General features: G+C 38.3%; 1 protein-coding gene across 17 annotated transcripts in view; it reads right to left on the reverse strand.

The window, feature by feature from the left end:
• EIF4G3 (eukaryotic translation initiation factor 4 gamma 3) overlaps positions 1–21,535 on the reverse strand; it is a 397,045-nt gene that overhangs the window by 116,491 nt on the left and 259,019 nt on the right. For all 17 annotated transcript variants that reach the window (XM_082614842.1, XM_082614845.1, XM_082614849.1 and 14 more), the window contains one exon: positions 17,972–18,811. In XM_082614842.1, the coding sequence (XP_082470968.1) occupies positions 17,972–18,811 (840 nt within the window). The remainder of the gene's footprint in view (positions 1–17,971; positions 18,812–21,535) is intronic.

Here is a 21,535-nt window from a genome sequence, read left to right on the forward strand (position 1 = left end):
ATACATATCAATATTTGTAAAGCCCTACAAGTATTCTAAACTGATATAAACATACTTAGGTGTTAAGAGTCAAGGAGTTATCAGAATGGAAAATTTTGTGAAGATAGTCATATTGAAAATATTAAATTTTGAGCAAGTTCTTTAATATGCTCTAAATTAAGAAGACAACGTCAAGGCAACAATGTGGGAATTAGTACCTGGCAAATAGGTGTGGAGGACTGGCTACAAAAAATAAAATAGTACAGCTAAGAAGAGATAACGACTAACAGAGGGCCCTGAAGGTTAACCTGAGAGCCTGGATCTCACACCTCTGCATCAATTACTCTGTCTCTGTAACGCTTAGACAGATATATCCAGAAACAGTATTTTCTCTGGAAGACTTTTCTGGGGAATGTGTACTGAACATACTTTTGTAGAGAAGTCTCAAAGCAGAGAGAATTGCAGAAGCTGAGGTATTAATAAGAGAGTCTGTGAAATGGACTAGAAAGGGAAGGGGATTGAACAGATGGATGGATAAATAAATGGGATGGATAGCTGGAAGGATAAGAAAGGCCTGGAAGGGTCCTGGGTAGGCGGCCTTGGAGAGAGCAATGCAACTGTGGCAAAAATATACAAGAACTAAGTTATATACAAAGGAAATTCAGAATCATTAACTTATACAATAAAACACAGATCCTTTATGTTTCAACCACAAATAACGACCCTGCTGTCCCAGCCCAGTTGGGTGTTCCATATTTATGACATTAAACAATGCACCTAGAGTGGTTAACTACAGAGGGGCATTCACTACCCAGCTGAGAAGACCCTCTCAAACTCAGGTAAGATGTAACTACTAGCAAAATAGTAAGATAGAATACAAATAATACATAGTTCAGGCATAAAACACATCAAAAGACAATGTGGTTTCAGGTTGTACTCCAACATTCCTTTACATCTGGTATTGTCAATTATGGTGTTTTTGTTGGAACCTACTTCCTAAATGTCTAAGCTATAACTTCCCTAACATGATTAATTTCTATCTTCAGGGTTTTTAGCATAAAGTTCTTAGGCTGATGCCTCTGACAGATCCTTATATAGATGCTGGTAGCACAACCACTCACAGTCCTATTCATTTTTTTTTAATAAAAGCTTTATTGAGATGTAATTCACGTAACTATAAAATTCATCTTTTTAAAATACACAATTCAGTGGTTTTATCTGTAATGGAAAAACTCCTGTCTTTCCATCTTTCTATGAAGGGGAAAACCCAGTTCTTGCCTACAATGTATTTCCTTTTCTACTAATCCAGAACACTTCACTTCTGACACTTCTGGTCACCAAATACGTAGGGGTTTTCCCCCACAACAAGCAATTCTCTGTGACGCCAGCTGTGTTTCCACAATTTAATTCAATCTAACACTATCTACCTGGAGATAGTATCAGATATTACATGTTAGGGCTCAGTTCCAAAAGACTGCCCCCCACCCCCACTTCAGATGCCAGTTGCAAGTCTAGGTTATCACCTGTGCTTCTGACCAGCCTGCTATAGACTGGAAGTTCCAACAATTCCCTCCTCAGGTTTGCTAGAACAGCTCACAGAACTCAGGGAAACATTTCATTATGTCTACCAGTTTATTAAAGGATATGATAAAGGATACAGATAAACAGCAGGTAAAGATATACACGGGCAGGGGAGAGGTCTGGGAGAGTCCCAAGTGCAGGAGCTCCCTGTTGTCGTGGAGCTGGGGTGCATCACCCTCCTAGTGTGGATGTGTCACCAGCCTGGAAGCTCTCTGAACTCCCTACTATGGAGGCTTCATCAAGTAGGCATGACCCAATATTAATTCCATCTGCAGCCCCTCTCCTCCCTCTGGAGGATGGAAGGAGGGCTAAAAATTCCAAGACTCTAATCATGACTGATTCTTTCTGGTTACCAGCCCCCATCCAGGAGTCATCCAAGAACCCACCTAGAGTCACCTCAATAGAACAAAAGATGCTCACAGTACTTTCATCACTGGGGACTTTACCGGGCTTTTAGGAGCCCTATGCCATGGACAGAGGTCAAAAAACAGTATTAGAACAAGAGATGCTCCTAGTGTGCTTATCATTCAGTAAATTACAAGAGTATTAGGAGCTCTGTGCCAGGAACCAGAGGCAGAGACCAATATATATTTTCTATTACAGGGACACCTCAGAGATATTGCAGGTTCGGTTCCAGACCACTGCAATAAAGTGAATATGGCAATAAAGTCACACAAATTTTTTGGTCTCCCAGTACATATAAAAGTTATGTTTACACTACACTGTAGTCTAATAGGTGTGCAATAGGGTTATGTCTAAAAATTTTTATATACCTTAATTTAAAAATACTTCATTGCTAAAAAATGCTAACCATCATCTGAGCCTTCAGCAAGTCATAATCTTGTTGCTGGTGGAGGGTCTCGCCTCGATGTTGATGCTGCTGACTGACCAGGGTGGTGGCTGCTGAAGGCTGGGGTGCCTGTGGCAATGTCTTAAAATAAAATAACATTGAAGTCTGCCACATCAACTGACTCTTCTTTTCATGAACGACTTCCCTGTTTGATAGCATTCTACCCACAGTAGAACGTCTTTCAAAACTGAAGTCAGGGCTTCCCTGGTGGCGCCGTGGATAAGAACCTGCCTGCCAGTGCAGGGGACACGGGCTCTATCCCTGGTCTGGGAAGATCCCACATGCTGCGGAGCATCTAAGCCAGTGCGCCACAACTACTGAGCCTGCACTCTAGGGCCTGCGCGCCACAACTACTGAGTCCACGTGCCACAACTGCCACAAGCCACGTGCCACGTGCCACAAGTCTTTCACTTGTTCTTTCACTTGAACACTTGGAGGCCAACGCAGGGTTATTAATTGGCCTAATTTCAATATTGTTGTGTCTCAGGGAATAGGGAGGCCAGAGGAGAGTGAGAGAAATGGGAAACAGCTTGTCAGCGGAGCAGTCAGAATACACACATTTATGGATTAAGTTCACCATCTTACAGAAACATCCAAGATCACTATCACTGTAGCAAATGTAATAATCATGAAAAAGTTAAAGACACTGTGAGAATTACTAAAATGTGACACACAGACATGAAGTGAGCAAATGCTGTTAGAAAAACGGCACCAACAGACTTGCTTGCCACAGGGTTGCCACAAACCTTCAATTTGTAAAAAATAGTATCTGCAAAGTGCAATAAAGTGCATTATAAAGAGATATGCCTGTATCTCACAACTGCATATTTATAGAATTATGCACCCTTCACCACTATCTAGCTTTAGAAGATTTTCATCACCCCCACAACGAAACCCCATATCCATTAGCACTCCTTCCCCACTCTTCTCTCTCCTCAACCCTTGGCAACTACTAAGCTACATTCTGTCCCTAGGGATTTGCCTATCCTGGACATTTCATATAAATGGAATCATATAATACATGGTCTTTTGTGACTTTTTCCTGTAGCATAATGTTTTCAAGGTTCATCCACGTTGAAGCATATATCAGTACTTCACTCCTTTTCTTGACTGAATAATATTTCGTATTTTACATAGATACACAATACATTGTTTATCAATTCATCAGTTGATGAAAATTTGGGTTGTTTCCACTTTTCAGCTGTCCTATTTATTGTTTCCCCATTCCTTTTAGTTTTCTCTTTCCCTTTCTTCCGAATCTTCTACTCCTGACTGAAACAGAAAGTTCATAATGTTATTACTCTCCTCTATTTTATATGCTTGTTAAGGCTTTCAGTGGTATACACTCTCCTTAAAATTCATGTTCTAAGCAAACCATCTCTCTTCCAAATGACAGCAGAGGTCATTTTGAGATGCGCCATTGTAAAGATTAACTGACATAATGGTACAAATCCTTTAATCAAAGTTATACATGCATATAGGGACTATTCTAAGGGATTTTCTACCATCTCATGCCTAGAATTTAATTAAGAACTTTTCAGATGCTATCATATTCTTGAGCTGCTCTCCTATGGAACAAAAATTCATAAGGGCAGAGATCACGACACCCATTTGCTCTGTGTTATATTAGTACAGTTCAAAGGGAACATTTGGGCCTTTAATACTAGCTGAAAATAGTAGTATTAATAATACTTAACATTTATAGGGTGTTTAATATGTGCTAGACACTATGCTAAGTGCTTTTTATATATAGCACATTTTATTGTCACTATTTATGAGGTAAATACTATTATTATCTTCATTTTCTGGATGAGAAAACCAATTCAGAGATTAAGAAACACAAGGTCACAGAGATGGACAAAGGAAAAGGCTAAGACTCAGGAGTATCTGACTCTGTTGCTTTCATCTTGACCACTATACTTTACTGCTGGTGTTTAGACTAACCAAATACATGAAAAGTTACATTCAGATCTTATGCATATATACTAAGAAGATTGCTGCTGTAACTAAAAATAACAAAAAGACGTTATAGTCAAAAATGAGAAGCTTAGAATTTATCTTGAGGGTGAATGCCCCCAGTGCCACCCATCACTCTGAAGGGTTTAAGCAGAGATGTGAAAAAGGAGTGGTAAGTCCAGATCTCTATTTTTAAAAGATGACTACTTCGTGGAGAATGAACTTGAAGGGGGCCAAAGCTGGAGCCAGAGAAATGAGAGGTATCCACGCAGAAGTGCAGGTCTAAGGCAGTAGGAAATAGAGAGGAGGAGACAAATTCAACAACCGTATCAGGTAAAATGAAAGAACCTTGTTAAATGACCATATATGAAAAAGGAGTGACTCAAGGAGGAAGTACATCAACAGTGACTTCAGGATTTTAGCTTAATTAAAGTCAGTGCCACTTAGATAAAAGAACAGGTTTGGGGGACTAGGTGATTAGTCTGGTATCAGATATATTGAATCTGAGACGACTCCGGGATTTCCAAGTGGAGATATCCGGCAGGCAACTGGAAATACAAGACTGAAGCTCAGAAGAGAAGGTGGGATGGAGATAAAAAATGTAATTCATTAACACATACCACCGGGGCCATCTACCATTAGATGAAATTACCCACGAAAAATGTGCTGAATAATATCAGAATTAGAACATAACCCAAATATGAGGGAAAATTTTGGGGTGGTGAAACTGTTGTATATTTTTACTGTGGTGGTGATTACATGACTTTACATATCTGTCAAAATTCACAGAAATGAATGCTACAAAGAGTGAATTTTATTGCATATATATTACACTCAATAAATCTAACTAAAAAAGAAGAAAAGGAGAGTGATCAATAGTCAATAATCAGTACCAATAATGCCATTAGAAGTGGTAAAAAGACCAATATGATAGCATGTTGCAAGCGTAAATCAGACCATATTAGTTAATAGTGAACACAGTAGAAGCAGAAATGGTAGACTATTCTTGAGAAGACTGGGTAAGAGGAAGAATGAGTTTAAATGGTAACTAAATGGACGTGTAGGATTGAGGGAGTGTTTAATGTCTGAAAGAGACTTCAGCACATTTACAATGAGAAAGAAGTCTGTGGGAGGTGGTGAATATATATATGAGACTGCAAAGGGACAGCTAGTAAACTCTGATGAAAGTTTGGATAGAGACAGGTTTGTAGCTCCGGCAGAAGGTTGAAAAAGGCATACTCAGTGCACTCAGTTTTCTAAACAGAGACAGAAAAAATGCCATCTGCTGAGAGTGGGGAGGGTTGGGCTGATTACAGGATTTTACAACAGGGAGGTCATACAATGAATGGTTGGTGGTGGAGAGCATGTGTTTGCGGAGGCACTTTCTTTTTTTTTTTGTAGAGGCACTTTCATTCACAGTGGTGTAATCTTGTCCAGTAGTGCTCTGCCTACTGGAATTTAAGAGAGAAGATGGGGTATTAGCACTGCTTTTTTCTAAAGGAAAAGGGGATAGGAATTATCAGATAATCCTCCTCTTCCATCTTTGCTCAAATCTCATCTTCTATAGAGGCCTACAACTCTAACCATGTTATTTACATACTACAACCTGATGCCCCTCCAGCATTCCTTTCCCTGCTTGATTATTTTTATAGGACTTAAAACTTTCTAATATAAACTAGGGCAGGGATCACTAGATTCTTCATTGATGAATCTGAAGTGCCCAGAACAATGTAGAACATAGTAGACCCTCGTTAACTATTTGCGGCTGAAACAAGTGGGCATTCACAGGTCCTTTTAAACATGCATAAATGTATACTCCCTAAATCCTGAAAATATTTAAATAACTATAACAATGTAAAAAGCATGTTAGAAAGAATAACAGAAATGTGACGTAAAGGAAGGCTTGGGATGTAACTCTTCTGGTGACCCTGAAAAACCCAATTTACCTCCACGGCTTATTTTTGGTAATAGCAAAGTAAGAATAATTATATCCCAGAAACAACTGCTTAAATCGTAAGATTAATGCTTGAGATGCCTGAGAGAAGGTCTTGTAAACATTAAAAAAAAGATAATTTTATTATGATTGCAACTAAATTACGAAGTACTGTTAAGATAGCAATAGAAAATGGAGAAAAAACATATACTGAAGGAAATGCATTTTGGACATTTTTCTGCATTAGTAGTGAAAATGATCTCGTCAAAGATATTGGAAACACCTCTCAAGACTACTGTATGCAAGGTGAAGATGGCTATTGGAGAAACAGAAAGCTTTTAGCAAGACTAGGCTTGCCTGAAAGAGAACAGCATTCCCCTGAACTGTCTGTATTACCCTGTCTGGAAGCAAGTTAAGTACAACGGTTTCTTTCCGAGGTAGATTAAGTCTGGGAAAAGTGGGCTAAATTCTGAACAAAGTATCTATGTCTATTCATGGAAATATGTATAACTAAGTTAATTAATATCAATGAATGAAACTTCAAGGCTCATGTTGCGAAGAAATGAACTTCTGTAAATAGTGGGGAAGTGTAACCCATTTGAGGAGGCAAGGAGGACCTGTGCACAGTGCTTGCCAGACAGGCTTGGCACCTGAGTCTGTGGATAAGCTCCACCACCAGGTAAGTGTCTGGACTCCTTCCACAGCATATGAATATAGAAAGAATTTGAACCAGCACCAGCATTCTACAGAAAATGCTTAAGATTTCACTGTGGAAGGCAACAAGAAAATAGGAATAACATAGCAGAAATGTTCTTTTTAGGCAGCTTTGTTGCCAATATTTTTACAAACATGGTGGGGAAATCCAGTCATTTTAATTTATTTATCCCTAAGGATCACTCAGACTCAAGCCTCTAGAAAAGGGAGCTAAGAGTCCTTGTTTTAAAAATTGCTCTGCTGGTGTTGATAAATGACATGGAACCAGGAATGTGTAAGAAGTTCTGTTCACAAGGTTCCAGAACACAGTCCTCCAGAGGTATATGAGAAGTTAAATTAGATGGGTGCACAATATGGGAAGGATTGGGCTTGTGGGACACTCAAACTACTGGTGACCTATTTTCGGCACCAGGAACCAAATTTTCCAGGGATATTTCGAATACTTCTTAGAAAGTTTAACTCAAGCAAAGGCAAGAATAAATTTCAAATTCCTTATTATTGATGTGGACCTTCAGGTTATGGTTTTAAACATGAGTCTTTTTCAGGTTAGTTTACACAAACTGAAAGACTTTTATTTCTTTTATTTTAAGCTTACTTACGTTTTATCTCTTTTAAGGTATTTTCAATATTCACAAGTGAGAATAAATCAAGGATTATTATTAAAACAATTTTCCTGAATTAAAGTATGTTTCTTTCATACTGAAGTAAATCAAAAGTGAGAACATGGAGATTGGTTCAAGATGGCAGAGTAGAAGGATGTGCGCTCACACCCTCTTGCGAGAGCACCAGAATCACAACTAACAGCTGAACAATCATCAACAGGAAGACACTGGAACTCACCAAAAAACATACCCCACATCCAAAGACAAAGGAGAAGCTGCAATGAGATGGTATGAGGAGCAAAATCACAATAAAATCAAATCGCATAACCACTGGGTGGGTGATTCACAAACTGGAGAACAATTATGCCATAGAAGTCCAGCCATTGGAGTGAAGGTTCTGAGCCCCATGTCAGGCTTCCCATCCTGGGGGTCCGACAAGGGGAGGAGGAATTCCCAGAGAATCAGACTTTGAGGGCTAGCGGGGTTTGACTGCAGGACTTCAACAGGACTGGGCAAAACAGAGACTCCACTCTTGGAGGGCACACACAAAGTAGTGTGTACATCAGGAAACGGGGGGAAGAAGCAGTGACCCCACAGGAGACTGAACCAGACCTACCTGCTACTGTTGGAGGGTCTCCTGCAGAGGTGGGGAGAGGGGGGAGGCTGTGGCTCACAAAGAGGACAAGGACACTGGCAGCAGAAGTTCTGGGAAGTACTCTTTGGCATGAGCCCTCCCAGAGTCTGCCATTAGCCCCACCAAAGAGCCTGTAGCCTCAGGCCAAACAACCAACAGGGAGGGAACTCAGCCCCACCCATCAGCAGACAAACAGATTAAAGTTTTACTGAGCTCTGCCCACCAGAGAAACACCCAGGTTTACCAACCACCAGTACCTCCCATCAGGAAACTTGCACAAGCCTCTTAGATAGCCCCATCCACCAGAGGTCAGACAGCAGAAGCAAGAAGAACTATAGTCCTGCAGCCTGTGGAACAAAAACCACATTCACAGAAAGAAAGACAAAATGAAAAGGCAGAGGATGATGTACCAGACGAAGGAACAAGATAAAACCCCAGAAAAACAACTAAATGAAGTGGAGATAGGCAACCTTCTAAAAAAAGAATTCAGAATAATGATAGTGAAGATGATCCAGGACCTCAGAAAAAGAATGGAGGTAAATATCGAGAAGATGCAAGAAATGTTTAACAAAGCCCTAGAAGAATTAAAGGACAAACACCTAGAAGAATTAAAGAACAAACAGATGAACAAGACAATAACTGAAATGAAAAATACACTAGAAGGAATCAATAGCAGAATAACTGAGGTAGAAGAACGGATAAGTGACCTGGAAGACAGAATGGTGGAATTCACTGCCACAGAACAGAATAAAGAAAAAAGAATGAAAAGAAATGAAGACAGCCTAAGAGACCTCTGGGACAATATTAAATGCAACAAAATTCGCATTATAGGGGTCCCAGAAGGAGAAGAGAGAGAGAAAGGACCCGAAAAAAATATTTGAAGAGATTATAATAGAAAACTTCCCTAACATGGGAAAGGAAATAGCCACCCAAGTCCAGGAAGCACAGAGAGTCCCAGGCAGGATAAACCCAAGGAGAAACACGCCAAGACACATAGCAACAAAATTGACAAAACTTAAAGACAAAGAAAAATTGTTAAAACCACAAGGGAAAAACAACAAATAACATACAAGGGAACTCCCATAAGGTTAACAACTGATTTCTCAGCAGAAACTTTACAAGCCAGAGGGGAGTGGCACAATATATTTAAAGTGATGAAAGGGAAGAACCTACAACCAAGATTACTCTATCTGGCAAGGATCTCATTCAGATCCGATGGAGAAATCAAAAGCTTTACAGACAAGCAAAAGCTAAGAGAATGCAGCACCACCAAACCAGCTCTACAACAAATGCTAAAGGAACTTCTCTAAGTGGGAAACACAAGAGAAGAAAAGGACCTACAAAAACAAACCCGAAACAATTAAGAAATGGTAATAGGAACATACATATCCATAATTACCTTAAATGTGAATGGATTAAATGCTCCAACCAAAAGACACAGGCTCACTGAATGGATACAGAAACAAGACCCATATATATGCTGTCTACAAGAGACACACTTCAGACCTAGGGACACATACAGACTGAAAGTGAGGGGATGGAAAGAGACATTCCACACAAATGGAAATCAAAAGAAAGCTGGAGTAGCAATACTCATATCAGATAAAATAGACTTTAAAATAAAGAATGCCACAAGAGACAAGGAAGGACACTACATAATGATCAAGGGATCAATCCAAGAAGAAGATATATAACAATTATAAATATATATACACCCAACAAAGGAGCAGCTCAATACATAAGGCAAATGCTAACAGCTACAAAAGAGGAAATCAACAGTGACACAATAATAGTGGGGAACTTTAACACCTCACTTACACCAATGGACAGATCATCCGGACAGAAAATTAATAAGGAAACACAAGCTTTAAATGACACAATAGATCAGATAGATTTAATTGATATTTATAGGAGATTCCATCCAAAACAACAGATTACACCTTCTTCCCAAGTGCACACAGAACATTCTCCAGGATAGATCACATCTTGGGTCACAAATCAAGCCTCAGTAAATTTAAGAAAATTGAAATCATATCAAGCATTCTTTTCTGACCACAACGCTAGGAGATTAGAAGTCAACTATGGGGGAAAAAAAGAAGAAAACACAAACACATGGAGGGTAAAGATACGTTACTAAATAACCAAGAGATCACTGAAGAAATCAAAGAGGAAATCAAAAAATACCTAAAGAGAAATTACAATGTAAACACGATGATCCAAAACTTATGGGATGCAGCAAAAGCAGTTCTAAAGTGGGAAGTTTATAGCAATACCAGCCTACCTCAAGAAACAAGAAAAATCTCAGATAAACAATCTAACCTTACACCTAAAGGAACTAGAGGAAGAAGAACAAACAAAACCCAAAATCAGTAGAAGGAAAGAAATCATAAAGATCAGACCAGAAATAAATGAAACAGAAACAAAGAAAACAATTGCAAAGATCAATAAAACTAAACCTGGTTCTTTGAGAAGATAAACAAAATTGATAAACCTTTAGCCAGACTCATCAAGAAAAAGAGGGAGAGGACTCAAATCAATAAAATTAGAAATGGGCTTCCCTGGTGGCACAGTGGTTGAGAGTCCGCCTGACAATGCAGGGGACACGGGTTTGTGCCCCAGTCCGGGAAGATCCCACATGCCGCGGAGCGGCTCGGCCAGTGAGCCATGGCCACTGAGCCTGCACGTCCGGAGCCTGTGCTCCGCAACGGGAGAGGCCACAACAGTGAGAGGCCTGCGTACCGCAAAAATAAAATAAAATAAAATAAAATTAGAAATGAAAAAGGAGAAGTTACAACAAACACCGCAGAAATACAAAGCATCCTAAGAGACTACTACAAGCAACTCTATGCCCATAAAATGGACAACCTGGAAGAAATGGACAAATTCTTAGAAAGGTATAACCTTCCAAGACTGAACCAGGAAGAAACAGAAAATATGAAGAGACCGATCACAAGTAATGAAACTGAAACTGTTATTAAAAATCTTCCAACAAACAAAAGTCAGGATCAGAGGGCTTCACAGGCGAATTCTATCTATCATTTAGAGAAGAGCTAACGTCCATCCTTCTCAAACTCTTCCAAAAAACTGCAGGGGGAGGAACACTCGCAAACTCATTCTACGAGGCCACCGTCACCTTGATACTAAAACCAGACAAAGATACTACAAAAAAAGAAAATTACCAACCAATATCACTGTTGAATATAGATGCAAAAATCCTCAACAAAATACTAGCAAACAGCATCCAACAATGCTTTAAAAGGATCATACACCATGATGAAGTGGGATTTATCCCAGGGATGCAAGGATTCTTCAGTATATGCAAATCAATGTGATACACCATATTAACAAATTGAAGAATAGAAACCGTATGATCATCTCAATAGATGCAGAAAAAGCTTTTGACAAAATTCAACACGCATTTATGATAAAAACTCTACAGAAACCTACCTCAACCTAATAAAGGCCATATATGACAGACCCACAGCAAACATCATTCTCCATGGTGAAAAACTGAAAGCATTTCCTCTAAGATCAGGAATGAGACAAGGATGTCCACTCTCACCACCATTATTCAACATAGTCTTGGAAGTCCTAGCCATGGCAATCAGAGAAGAAAAATAAATAAAAGGAATACAAATTGGAAAAGGAGAAGTAAAACTGTCACTGTTTGCAGATGACATGATACTATACAGAGAGAATCCTAAAGATGCCATCATTAAACTAGTAGAGCTCACCAATGAATTTGGTAAAGTTGCAGGATGCACAGAAATCTCTTGCATTCCTATACACAAATAACGAAAGATCAGAAAGAGGAATTAAGGAAAAAATACCATTCACCACTGCAACAAAAAGCATAAAATACCTAGGAATAAACCTACCTAAGGAGGCAAAAGAGCTGTATGCAGAAAACTGTAAGAAACTGATGAAAAAATTAAAGATGATACCAACAGATGGAGAGATATACCATGTTCTTGGATTGGAAGAATCAACATTGTGAAAATGACTCTACTACCCAAAGCAATCTACAGATTCAATGCAATCTCTATCAAAGTACCAGTGGCATTTTTCACAGCACTAGAACAAAAAATTTTACAATTTGTATGGAAACACAAAAGACCCCGAATAGCCAAAGCAATCCTGAGAAAGAAAAATGGAGCTGGAGGAATCACGCTCCCTGACTCAGACTATACCACAAAACTACAGTAATCAAGACAATATGGTACTGGCACAAAAACAGAAATATAGATCAATGGAACAGGACAGAAAGCCCAGAGATAAACCCATGCACCTATGGTCAACTAATCTATGACAAAGGAGGCAAGGATACACAATGGAGAAAAGACAGTCTCTTCAATAAGCGCTGCTGGGAAAACTGGACAGCTACATGTAAAAGAATGAAATTAGAACACTCCCTAACACCATACACAAAAATAAACTCAAAATGGATTAAAACCTAAATGTAGGACCAGACACTATAAAACTCCTACAGGAAAACATAGGAAGAACACTCTTTAACATAAATCACAGCAAGATCTTTTATGACCCACCTCCTAGAGTAATGGAAATAAAAACAAAACTAAGCAAATGGGACCTCATGAAACTTAAAAGCTTTTGCACAGCAAAGGAAACCATAAACAAGACAGAAAGACAACACTCAGAATGGGAGAAAATATCTGCAAATGAAGCAACTGACAAAGGATTAATCTCCAAAATATATAAACAGCTCATGCAGCTCAATATTAAAAAAACAAACAACCCAATCCAAAAATGGGCAAAAGACCTAAATAGACATCTCTCTAAAGAAGACATACAGATGGCCAAGAGGCACATGAAAAGCTGCTCAACATCACTAATTATTAGAGAAATACAAATCAAAACTACAATGAGATAACACCTCACACCAGTTAGAATGGGCACCATCAGAAAATCTACAAACAAATGCTGGAGAGGGTGTGGAGAAAAGGGAACCAACAGTCTTGCCCTGTAGGTGGGAATGTAAATTGATATAGCCACTATGGAGAACAGTATGGAGGTTCCTTAAAAAAGTAAAAATAGAATCACCGTATGACCCAGCAATCCCACTACTGGACAGATACCCTGAGAAAAGCATGATTCAAAAAGACACATGCACCCCAATGTTCACTGCAGCACTATTTACAATAGCCAGGTCACGGAAGCAACCTAAATGCCCATCAACAGATGAATGGATAAAGAAGATGTGGCACATATGTACAATGGAATATTACTCAGCCATAAAAAAGGAATGAAATTGGGTCATTTGTAGAGACGTGGATGGACCTAGAGACTATCATACAGAGTGAAGTGAGTCAGAAAGAAAAAGAAATATTGTATATTAACACGTATATGTGGAATCTAGAAAAATGGTACAGATGAACCAGTCTGCAAGGCAGAAATAGAGACACAGATGTAGAGAACAAATGTATGGACACCAAGGGGGAAAGCAGGGAGGGCAGTGGTGGTGGGATGAATTGGGAGATTGGGATTGAAATATAAATATTAGTATGTGTATAATTGATAGCTAATAAAAACCTATATTAAAAAAGTGATAACAGCAACTCAAATGGCTGTATGAATCAGAATTTTATTAACAACTCTTGAAACATACAATCATATCTCCATTTGAGAAATAAATCTCTCACCTTGCAGCCTACAGAAACTGAAAACCATCCTTCAACCTTAGCTGAGCCTACAAGAAATATAAGGCAAACACTTGGAAGCCACACAAACCAGGTCAGCGGCTGCTACCACTAAAATACTGGGGATATGGGAGGCTGTTGCCAGTCTCTATAGCCAAGGAGTTTACATCTGAACATCCACGTGGGACATACAAGATCTTGGATCCCTACAAAAGCAAGGACTTGGAACTGAGATTCTTATAAAAATCCCTGAGACTCCTAACAGAGTGACAGTCTCAGTGAAAAGGAAGCTAAAACAGTACACAGACCAAAATAAACCAGTGAATCAACACAGAGTGATGACAAGGAAGGATGTTTGGTTTCAACTAGGTGTAGAGAGCCTGCTGTCATCCTGAAAATTAGTATACACAGGGAATGCGTTTATTTTGTGTGCGGTAAGAAAGTTCGTTTAGGACATTAAACTCAGATTAAGTTCCAGCTAATGTTTTCCCTAAGACATGCTTTGAGAGGAGCTGCCCTCAATCCACATCTGGGAAAGTTTAGCTGAAGATAAGTTCATAAAACAAATTTATAAAATATACAAAGAAACAATACACCATGAGCAAAGCCAGAGAAGACAAACAGAAAGATTAGAAACCTCCCTCTGCCAGAAGAATTTCAAATAATAGTTTTATATCAAAAACAGATAATGAATGTAAAAGAAAAAGAAAAAATCACTATTATTTTTAAAAGTGGAAAAGTTCATGTTACACAGCATGCATGTCACACAGTATATACACTCATGAAATTGCACAAAATGAATTCCTGAATGCTGAGTGGGGAACATTTTTCCACAAGTTCTGAAATTCTCTCTTCTTCCCCACCAAGTATAAGGAAACCATAATAAAAATTCCTAGGACTTCAAGAAATCAATTAATACAGGAACTTCCCTGATGGTCCAGTGGTAAAGAAATTGCCTTCCAGTGCAGGGGACGCGGGTTAGATCCCTGGTCGGGGAACTAAGATCCCACATGCCGCAGGGCAACTAAGCCCACGCACCTCAACGAGAGAGCCCACGTGCCGCAACTAGAGACAGAGAAGCCCGTGCGCTGCAACAAAAGATCCCGCATGCCGCAACTAAGACCCAACACAGCCCAAAATAAATAAATATTTTTAAAAAGAAATCAATTAATACAGATTTTTGCACATTTAATTATTGAAGTGATCATATGAATCAAAAGCCCATCTCTGAGGCTTTTCAGAGTACCCTGAAGATACAATTCTCGTTTTATAGGGTTTGCCCTTCAACCCCTAAGCATCCAGAATTGCTGCAATTTGCTCCAGTCAGAAATATGATCTAGAATAGTAGCAAGAAAATGTTTTCTAGCAGAAGTAAGAGAAGGGACCACATATCTTAAGTCTGACTTTACTGCTTTAAACAAGTACCTCTGTACGAACTACTGCGTATTTCTATGCATCACACCTGTGAAAAGCAAATGGTTTCTGAAGCCCGCTTTAAAGTGTTTCATCCTCAGGCGGAGACAGTAAGAACTATTCTCAAAAGTCAACAACAAAAGACTGATATCCAAACCAAATTGTTACAATTTTAATATCCTCTCAAAGTAAATAAGGTACGCTAAATAAGTGCAAAAAAGACGGGAGTCATTAAGCATATGACATTTCAGGTCGATATTATCTAAAAGAACGATGATGAGTTAATTTTCATGGTTAACTTTTGTAGCAATAACATTAAAAAATATTAATACTGAAATCAGAGGGCCAGGAATGTTTCTGGTAAGCCTTACAATTTAAAAAATGCTAGAGGTGCATGGGTTCTTGAGGTTCATTTACTTTGAATTTTGAAGAGTGTAAGATATAAAGGGAAATTACAGAACTTCTAGTTCCTTTAAAACACATTCATAGGTTAAAAAGATCATGGAACTAGAAAAATGCCAAGACACTTTCCTTCCTGACATCACCAAACTCTACCTCATCCCTAATCATGGCAAAAGACAGTTCTTTCTTTTAGCTATCTTCTGGTTTACTGCTGAATAACCTATATTCTTTTACTAAGGTGCTGGTGACTTATATTACTAATTCCAAGAGTATTTGCATTTCAAAAAAAATGTACCATGGTATGAAGACAACTTAACCCCAAATTCTGTTTGTCCATTTATCCCTGGGAGCTGTCTTGCAATATCAGGCCACCTAAGTGACAAACTGCTTAAAAGAATGAATGAATGTCAGGGATGAGTAGAAGTGGGAGTTCAGTGCAGAACTTTGCTTTATACTAATTTCATTTCTGAGATATGGTTTGTATCTTTGTATTCCCTATGCCTGCTATTCTTTCTATTATTTGTTTGGATGTTTTTTTTTTCAAAACATTTGTCTTCAATAGCTTCTCCTATTTTTGGAACTACCACATCACTAATTGTTGAATGACAACTCACAGGTAGGTAAACGAAGGGAAAAAATGAAGGGTCAAACAAATTACTATTCTCTATCAAACAAGTGTTCTTTGGAGGGGCATTCACCTACAGCCACACCAAAAGTAAGATTGTTTTTTCAAAGACTTACAAAAAAGCCCCAGGTCATCACCCCACCAAGGAGGAAGTTCCTAACATAGTGAAGGCACTATGCTTCTGGAGCATACTGATGCTTATAGAGGCCGGTCTGTTGAGGAAACAGGCGATTTATAAATGTTTATGATAAATTTCTCCCCGTCCCAACTGCCTGGCATTGCTTGCTTTTCTGCTCTGGTTTACTGTGGAACTAGGTGTTCTACAGTTCTAAAGAACCAGACACCTCTCAGAGACCTTCATGAGGAAATTACCTCAAGAACTGAGCTGGGTGGGAAAACCACATCTTAAAGGTAGAGATCAGGTTTGTCTGTTTGTTTTTTGCGGTACGCAGGCCTCTCACTGTTGTGGCCTCTCCCGTTGCGGAGCACAGGCTCCGGATGCACAGGCTCAGCGGCCATGGCTCACGGGCCCAGCCGCTCCGTGGCATGTGAGATCTTCCCGGACTGGGGCACGAACCCGTGTCCCCTGCATCGGCAGGCGGACTCTCAACCACTGCACCACCAGGGAAGCCCGAGATCAGGTTTTTTGATTTGCCAAGTTTCTCAATTAGACAGGTCACAGTAGGCAATAAATATTGGGAATGTGGGTGACTAAAACATCTCCAGTACCTATCTAGATCAACTGCTGGGGGAGCAGTCATTTGCCAAATTGTATAACTTAACTTGACAGGTACACAGAGAGCAAAATTATACAGTGTAGGGCAATGTTTCAGAAGATGGGCTATGCTGACTTGTTAAAAGCCATATTCTTATGGACTACTGACATAAGAATAGTTGATAAGCCTCAGATAACTTTTGATTAATATTATAAAAACCTAATGGTTAGATCCAAGATTCCAGGTGATGCTACATTAAAAAGAAATAATTTTGAATTCAGAAGAACATAATACTTTGACAATATTAATGATAAAGTAATAATGATAAAATTAATATTTCAGGAAAAATGAAACTTTAAAAAGAAAAAGCAGAAGAGCATTAAACCTATCTGCGAGTTAATCAGCGAGGGTACTTTTATTTTTCAGAACTAGTTATAAACCTTTGACATTCTGATTGCTATTTTCCTTAACCCAAGATTAAAGAAGAGGTCTTGCATAGAGGAATTCTTTTAAGTTTAGGATTGATTACACTTTAAAATTCCGAGAAGACAGGATTAGGGACTATAGACCATGCTGGTTTTGACTGCTTTCCAGCCCCAAAGCAACAAAATTAACCACGGAGGAAATGATTCATATGCACGAGGCAAAAACAAAAAACACGTGTACAGTGACATATACCTTGGAGGCATTTTGTATATTTGAAATTTCATTTGCATTTTTAGACAATGGAGTAACTCTGCTGGATGCACTAAAACATAAACACACCAATGAAGAAATGAGACTAGGAATTACAGCATTCATTTGATGTTTCTGGAAGTCAAGGAAAGTAGCCAATTAAAAAAATAACTCAAACACTGCTTCCTTTTCATGTTGAACAAGCAAAATATAATTAATAACAGAATGGCTTACCTGGGACTGGGCTCCTTCTTGAACTTAAGTTCTGAGAATCCATAATCTCTTCTGTTTGCCCATCCGCTTCTACCTCTGTTTTGTTCTGAGTCTCTTTTGCATCTTCATTAAGGCAAGTTCTTACGCTCTCGTCCTCTTCTGAGACTCTCTGAACTGCGGAGGGACCACTAGCAGTACTGACAGTAGAGGCGGCAGCAGGAACACTGACTGGTGTGGGAGGAGGAGAAGCTGGAGGGGCTGGAGGAGACGGAGAGAAGGACGGAACTATGGAAGGGGTGGTAGGAGTTGCAACACTCTCCACTTGCATTTCTTCTGGGGGACTCTCCAGGATCTCCAATTCAAGAGTCAATGGCAACACCTCCTGTTTTACTATTTCCACAATGCTTTCCGTGGCTGGTAATTTTTCACTAACTCCATTCATTTCATTAATTAGGTTAGTACTAGAAATCAGCGGAATATCATTAGGTGCTACACTACAAGATTTCTTGCATATATCATCATGGATTTCATCTGTTGGTGAAGGATCTGATGCTTCTGTGCAAGCTGTAGGGCTGGGTATAGGAATTGTGTCTTCTTTTGAGGAAGAGAGTTCACATCTGTCATCAGTAGCAGTGGTGAATACTGGCTGGCTACTAAGAGCAGCAGAGGTGGGGGAAGCAACTGTACTTCGAGCAAGTGGAGAAACAGTGGTAGGTGATGGAGGCAGAGTAAGCTCTGGTATGGCTTCTACTGCAGTAACCTCAGATGTCTGGCCTGCTTGTTCTTTCTTCTCTCCACTAAGGGCTAGCCTAAGGACTGGGGAAGGAGTCTTTAACACTGGATCTGGTTTTGGCTTCTCTTCTGGGAAAGAAAAAAATGAAAGACATTTAAGAATAATTTTTGGATCAGAGATTGTACTGTATTATTTTAGGGTAATTCTTTTAATCTCTTACTCTAAAACATGGGCAGCAGAAGACAGATCAAAATATTACTTACGTTGCCACTCCAAAAACACTGTCATATTTTCTTCCCTATTTTCCACTATTACTTAACCTCCAATACATATATAAAGTTTATTTTGAAGTAAGAGAAGGAATTAATTCACCAGATGACTATGTCAAGAACACAAAGGGAAAATCTAATCAAACCTGTAACTAAAACATTCTCAGGATGGGAATGGGGCTTTTCTTTAAGGTAGAGAAAGCCTTCATCTGTAGAAAATTTTTCTACCAAGGATACACTATAGAGACAGGACAGGACAGTTCAGGGGCAAATAACTGCAGATTAAATTATTAGATACAGATATCATTTTTTTATTCTATATATTTCTGCATTTGGGGGATTTTTATAAAGAACATGTATTACCTGTATAAAAAACTAGTTTCAATAAAAACTATCATGATGCCATTTATTATCAATGAAGTTTATTATCAGTGAAATCAAGTTCCTGAACATAAAAATGCATTTAGAAATTAACTTTCATTTCTTAAAAGAGGTATATAACTACAAATAATGTTAAGGAATAAAAATGGAAATTTATCTTGTATCTTCAGTTGTAAAAAAAAAAATTCTTTAAGGAGAAACCAACGTTAATATTCAGATAATCAAGTCCAATTAAAAATAAACAATATATATTAAAATAATACAGAAAATGTGCATTTGTATATAGACAGAAAAAGAATGACAGCAAGAGTGAGAGAGATAAATTGATAATCATAATAAAGGTTAATAAATTGATAATCATAATAAACCAGAAAAACGAAAGGAAAGCTAACTCATGAAAATTTCTATATTTTAAAATTCCAGGCAAACTGATACATGATTCATGCCTGGGAAGATGAAACCAAAGGAGATTTAGACTGGTTTCCAGCCTTGTGTTTCCTTAGTGGAATAAACAGGCTCCAGTGGAAAAACAGCTACTCAAGAGCATGTTCATCAAATGCAAACAAAAAATTTAAGCACTGCTGAAAGACAATCTAAACTGAAAGGGACTTTACTTTCTCTGCCAGAAATCTTTATGCATAAGTGAAATTGAGTGTTTACAATAACCTTTAGTTAAGTAAGTCTGTCAAAGAAAATATGCTCGTTGATCAGATAAACAGATGGTAAAATTAAGCTGTTAAAGGCTAATTCATTCACCGCAACTACTTTTACTGGCCTTAAAATTCACTTTAATTGATGGGCTTAGAGGCCAGTGTTTCTTTAACTCTGCCTATTTACTGTAGTGGAGAAATAAGATCAATAGGCTCTGAATGCCAAATACTTCAGACTAAGTTGCCAGGGCAAGAGACAAAAACATTCAAAGAAATACATCTATTATATTTATTACATATATGTGATATATATAAAATAAATATGTATTTATTAAAATATCCCTGATGAAAATACTTTCCAACTCAACCAGAGTAACTGCTACATGGGTAACCCAGATTATAAGATACCACTATTAAAAAGCACATCAGAATATTACCCTTTGGGACTTCCCTGGTGGCGCAGCAGTTAAGAATCCGCCTGTCAATGCAGCGGAAACGAGTTCGATCCCTGGACCGGGAAGATCCCATATGCCGCAGAGCAACTAACTCCGTGCGCCACAACTACTGAGACCACACACCGCAACTACTGAAGCCCACCTGCTCTAGGGCCCGCGTGCCGCAACTACTGAGCCCGCGTGCTGCAACTACTGAAGCCCGTGCACCTAGAGCCCATGCTCCGCAACAGGAGAAGCCACTGCAATGAGAAGCCCACGCACCGCAACGAAGAGTATCCCCCTCTCGCCGCAACTAGAGAAAGCCCGCACTCAGCAACGAAGATCCAACGCAGCCAATAAATAAATAAATAAATAAATAATTTAAAAAAGGATATTACCCTTTATGACCACTGAATGAAACCTAGATGAATTAAATTAAACAGTAGAAAATAGTAAATCTCACATTAACAATCTAATAAGAGTATGTCAATTCAATTATTAATTTTGGGAAATAAAATTTCTGATACTAAAAATATCAAACAAAAGCAGACCTATGACTGAAACTTCTACATGCTCTTGAGAAATAGCTAACATTAATAAAGAAAATTAGAAACAAAAAAAATTTATTTTGAGAGCTCCTTTTTCTGAAATAAGTCCTTTAATTAATTCATTAAACTTTTACTACAGAAAGCAGAAAGGTATAATAGAGTAGATCTAAATAAAGAACACTGATTTTATTTCTCTAAGAACTTTTACTATTAAGAGTATGTTTTTCAGAGCCATGGTAGTTTGAAATCTAATATACTGCATTCAAAATGTTTATACCATTTGGCCATTTTTAGGAATTTGCAGGAATTTCACCTTTAAGAATTTTTTCTAAGGAAATAAACATTGAAGAGAAAAGACAGAAGTCTAGAATATTTAAAGCAACAATATTTATAATAGAAAGATAAACTAAATATTTATATTATAAACTAATATTTATAATAGAAAAGTAAACTAAATTTCTAACGAGGGACTTATTAAAGAAATAATGGTCTGGGCATATAATGGTAATTATCGCAATCATTTGAAATAAGCTTTTAAAAGAGTATTTAATTATACAGAAAGTTGTTTAT

This window comes from Mesoplodon mirus (assembly GCF_964341445.2).
Source record: "Mesoplodon mirus genome assembly, chromosome: 3".
In the NCBI taxonomy this organism is placed as follows: Eukaryota; Metazoa; Chordata; class Mammalia; order Artiodactyla; family Ziphiidae; genus Mesoplodon; species Mesoplodon mirus.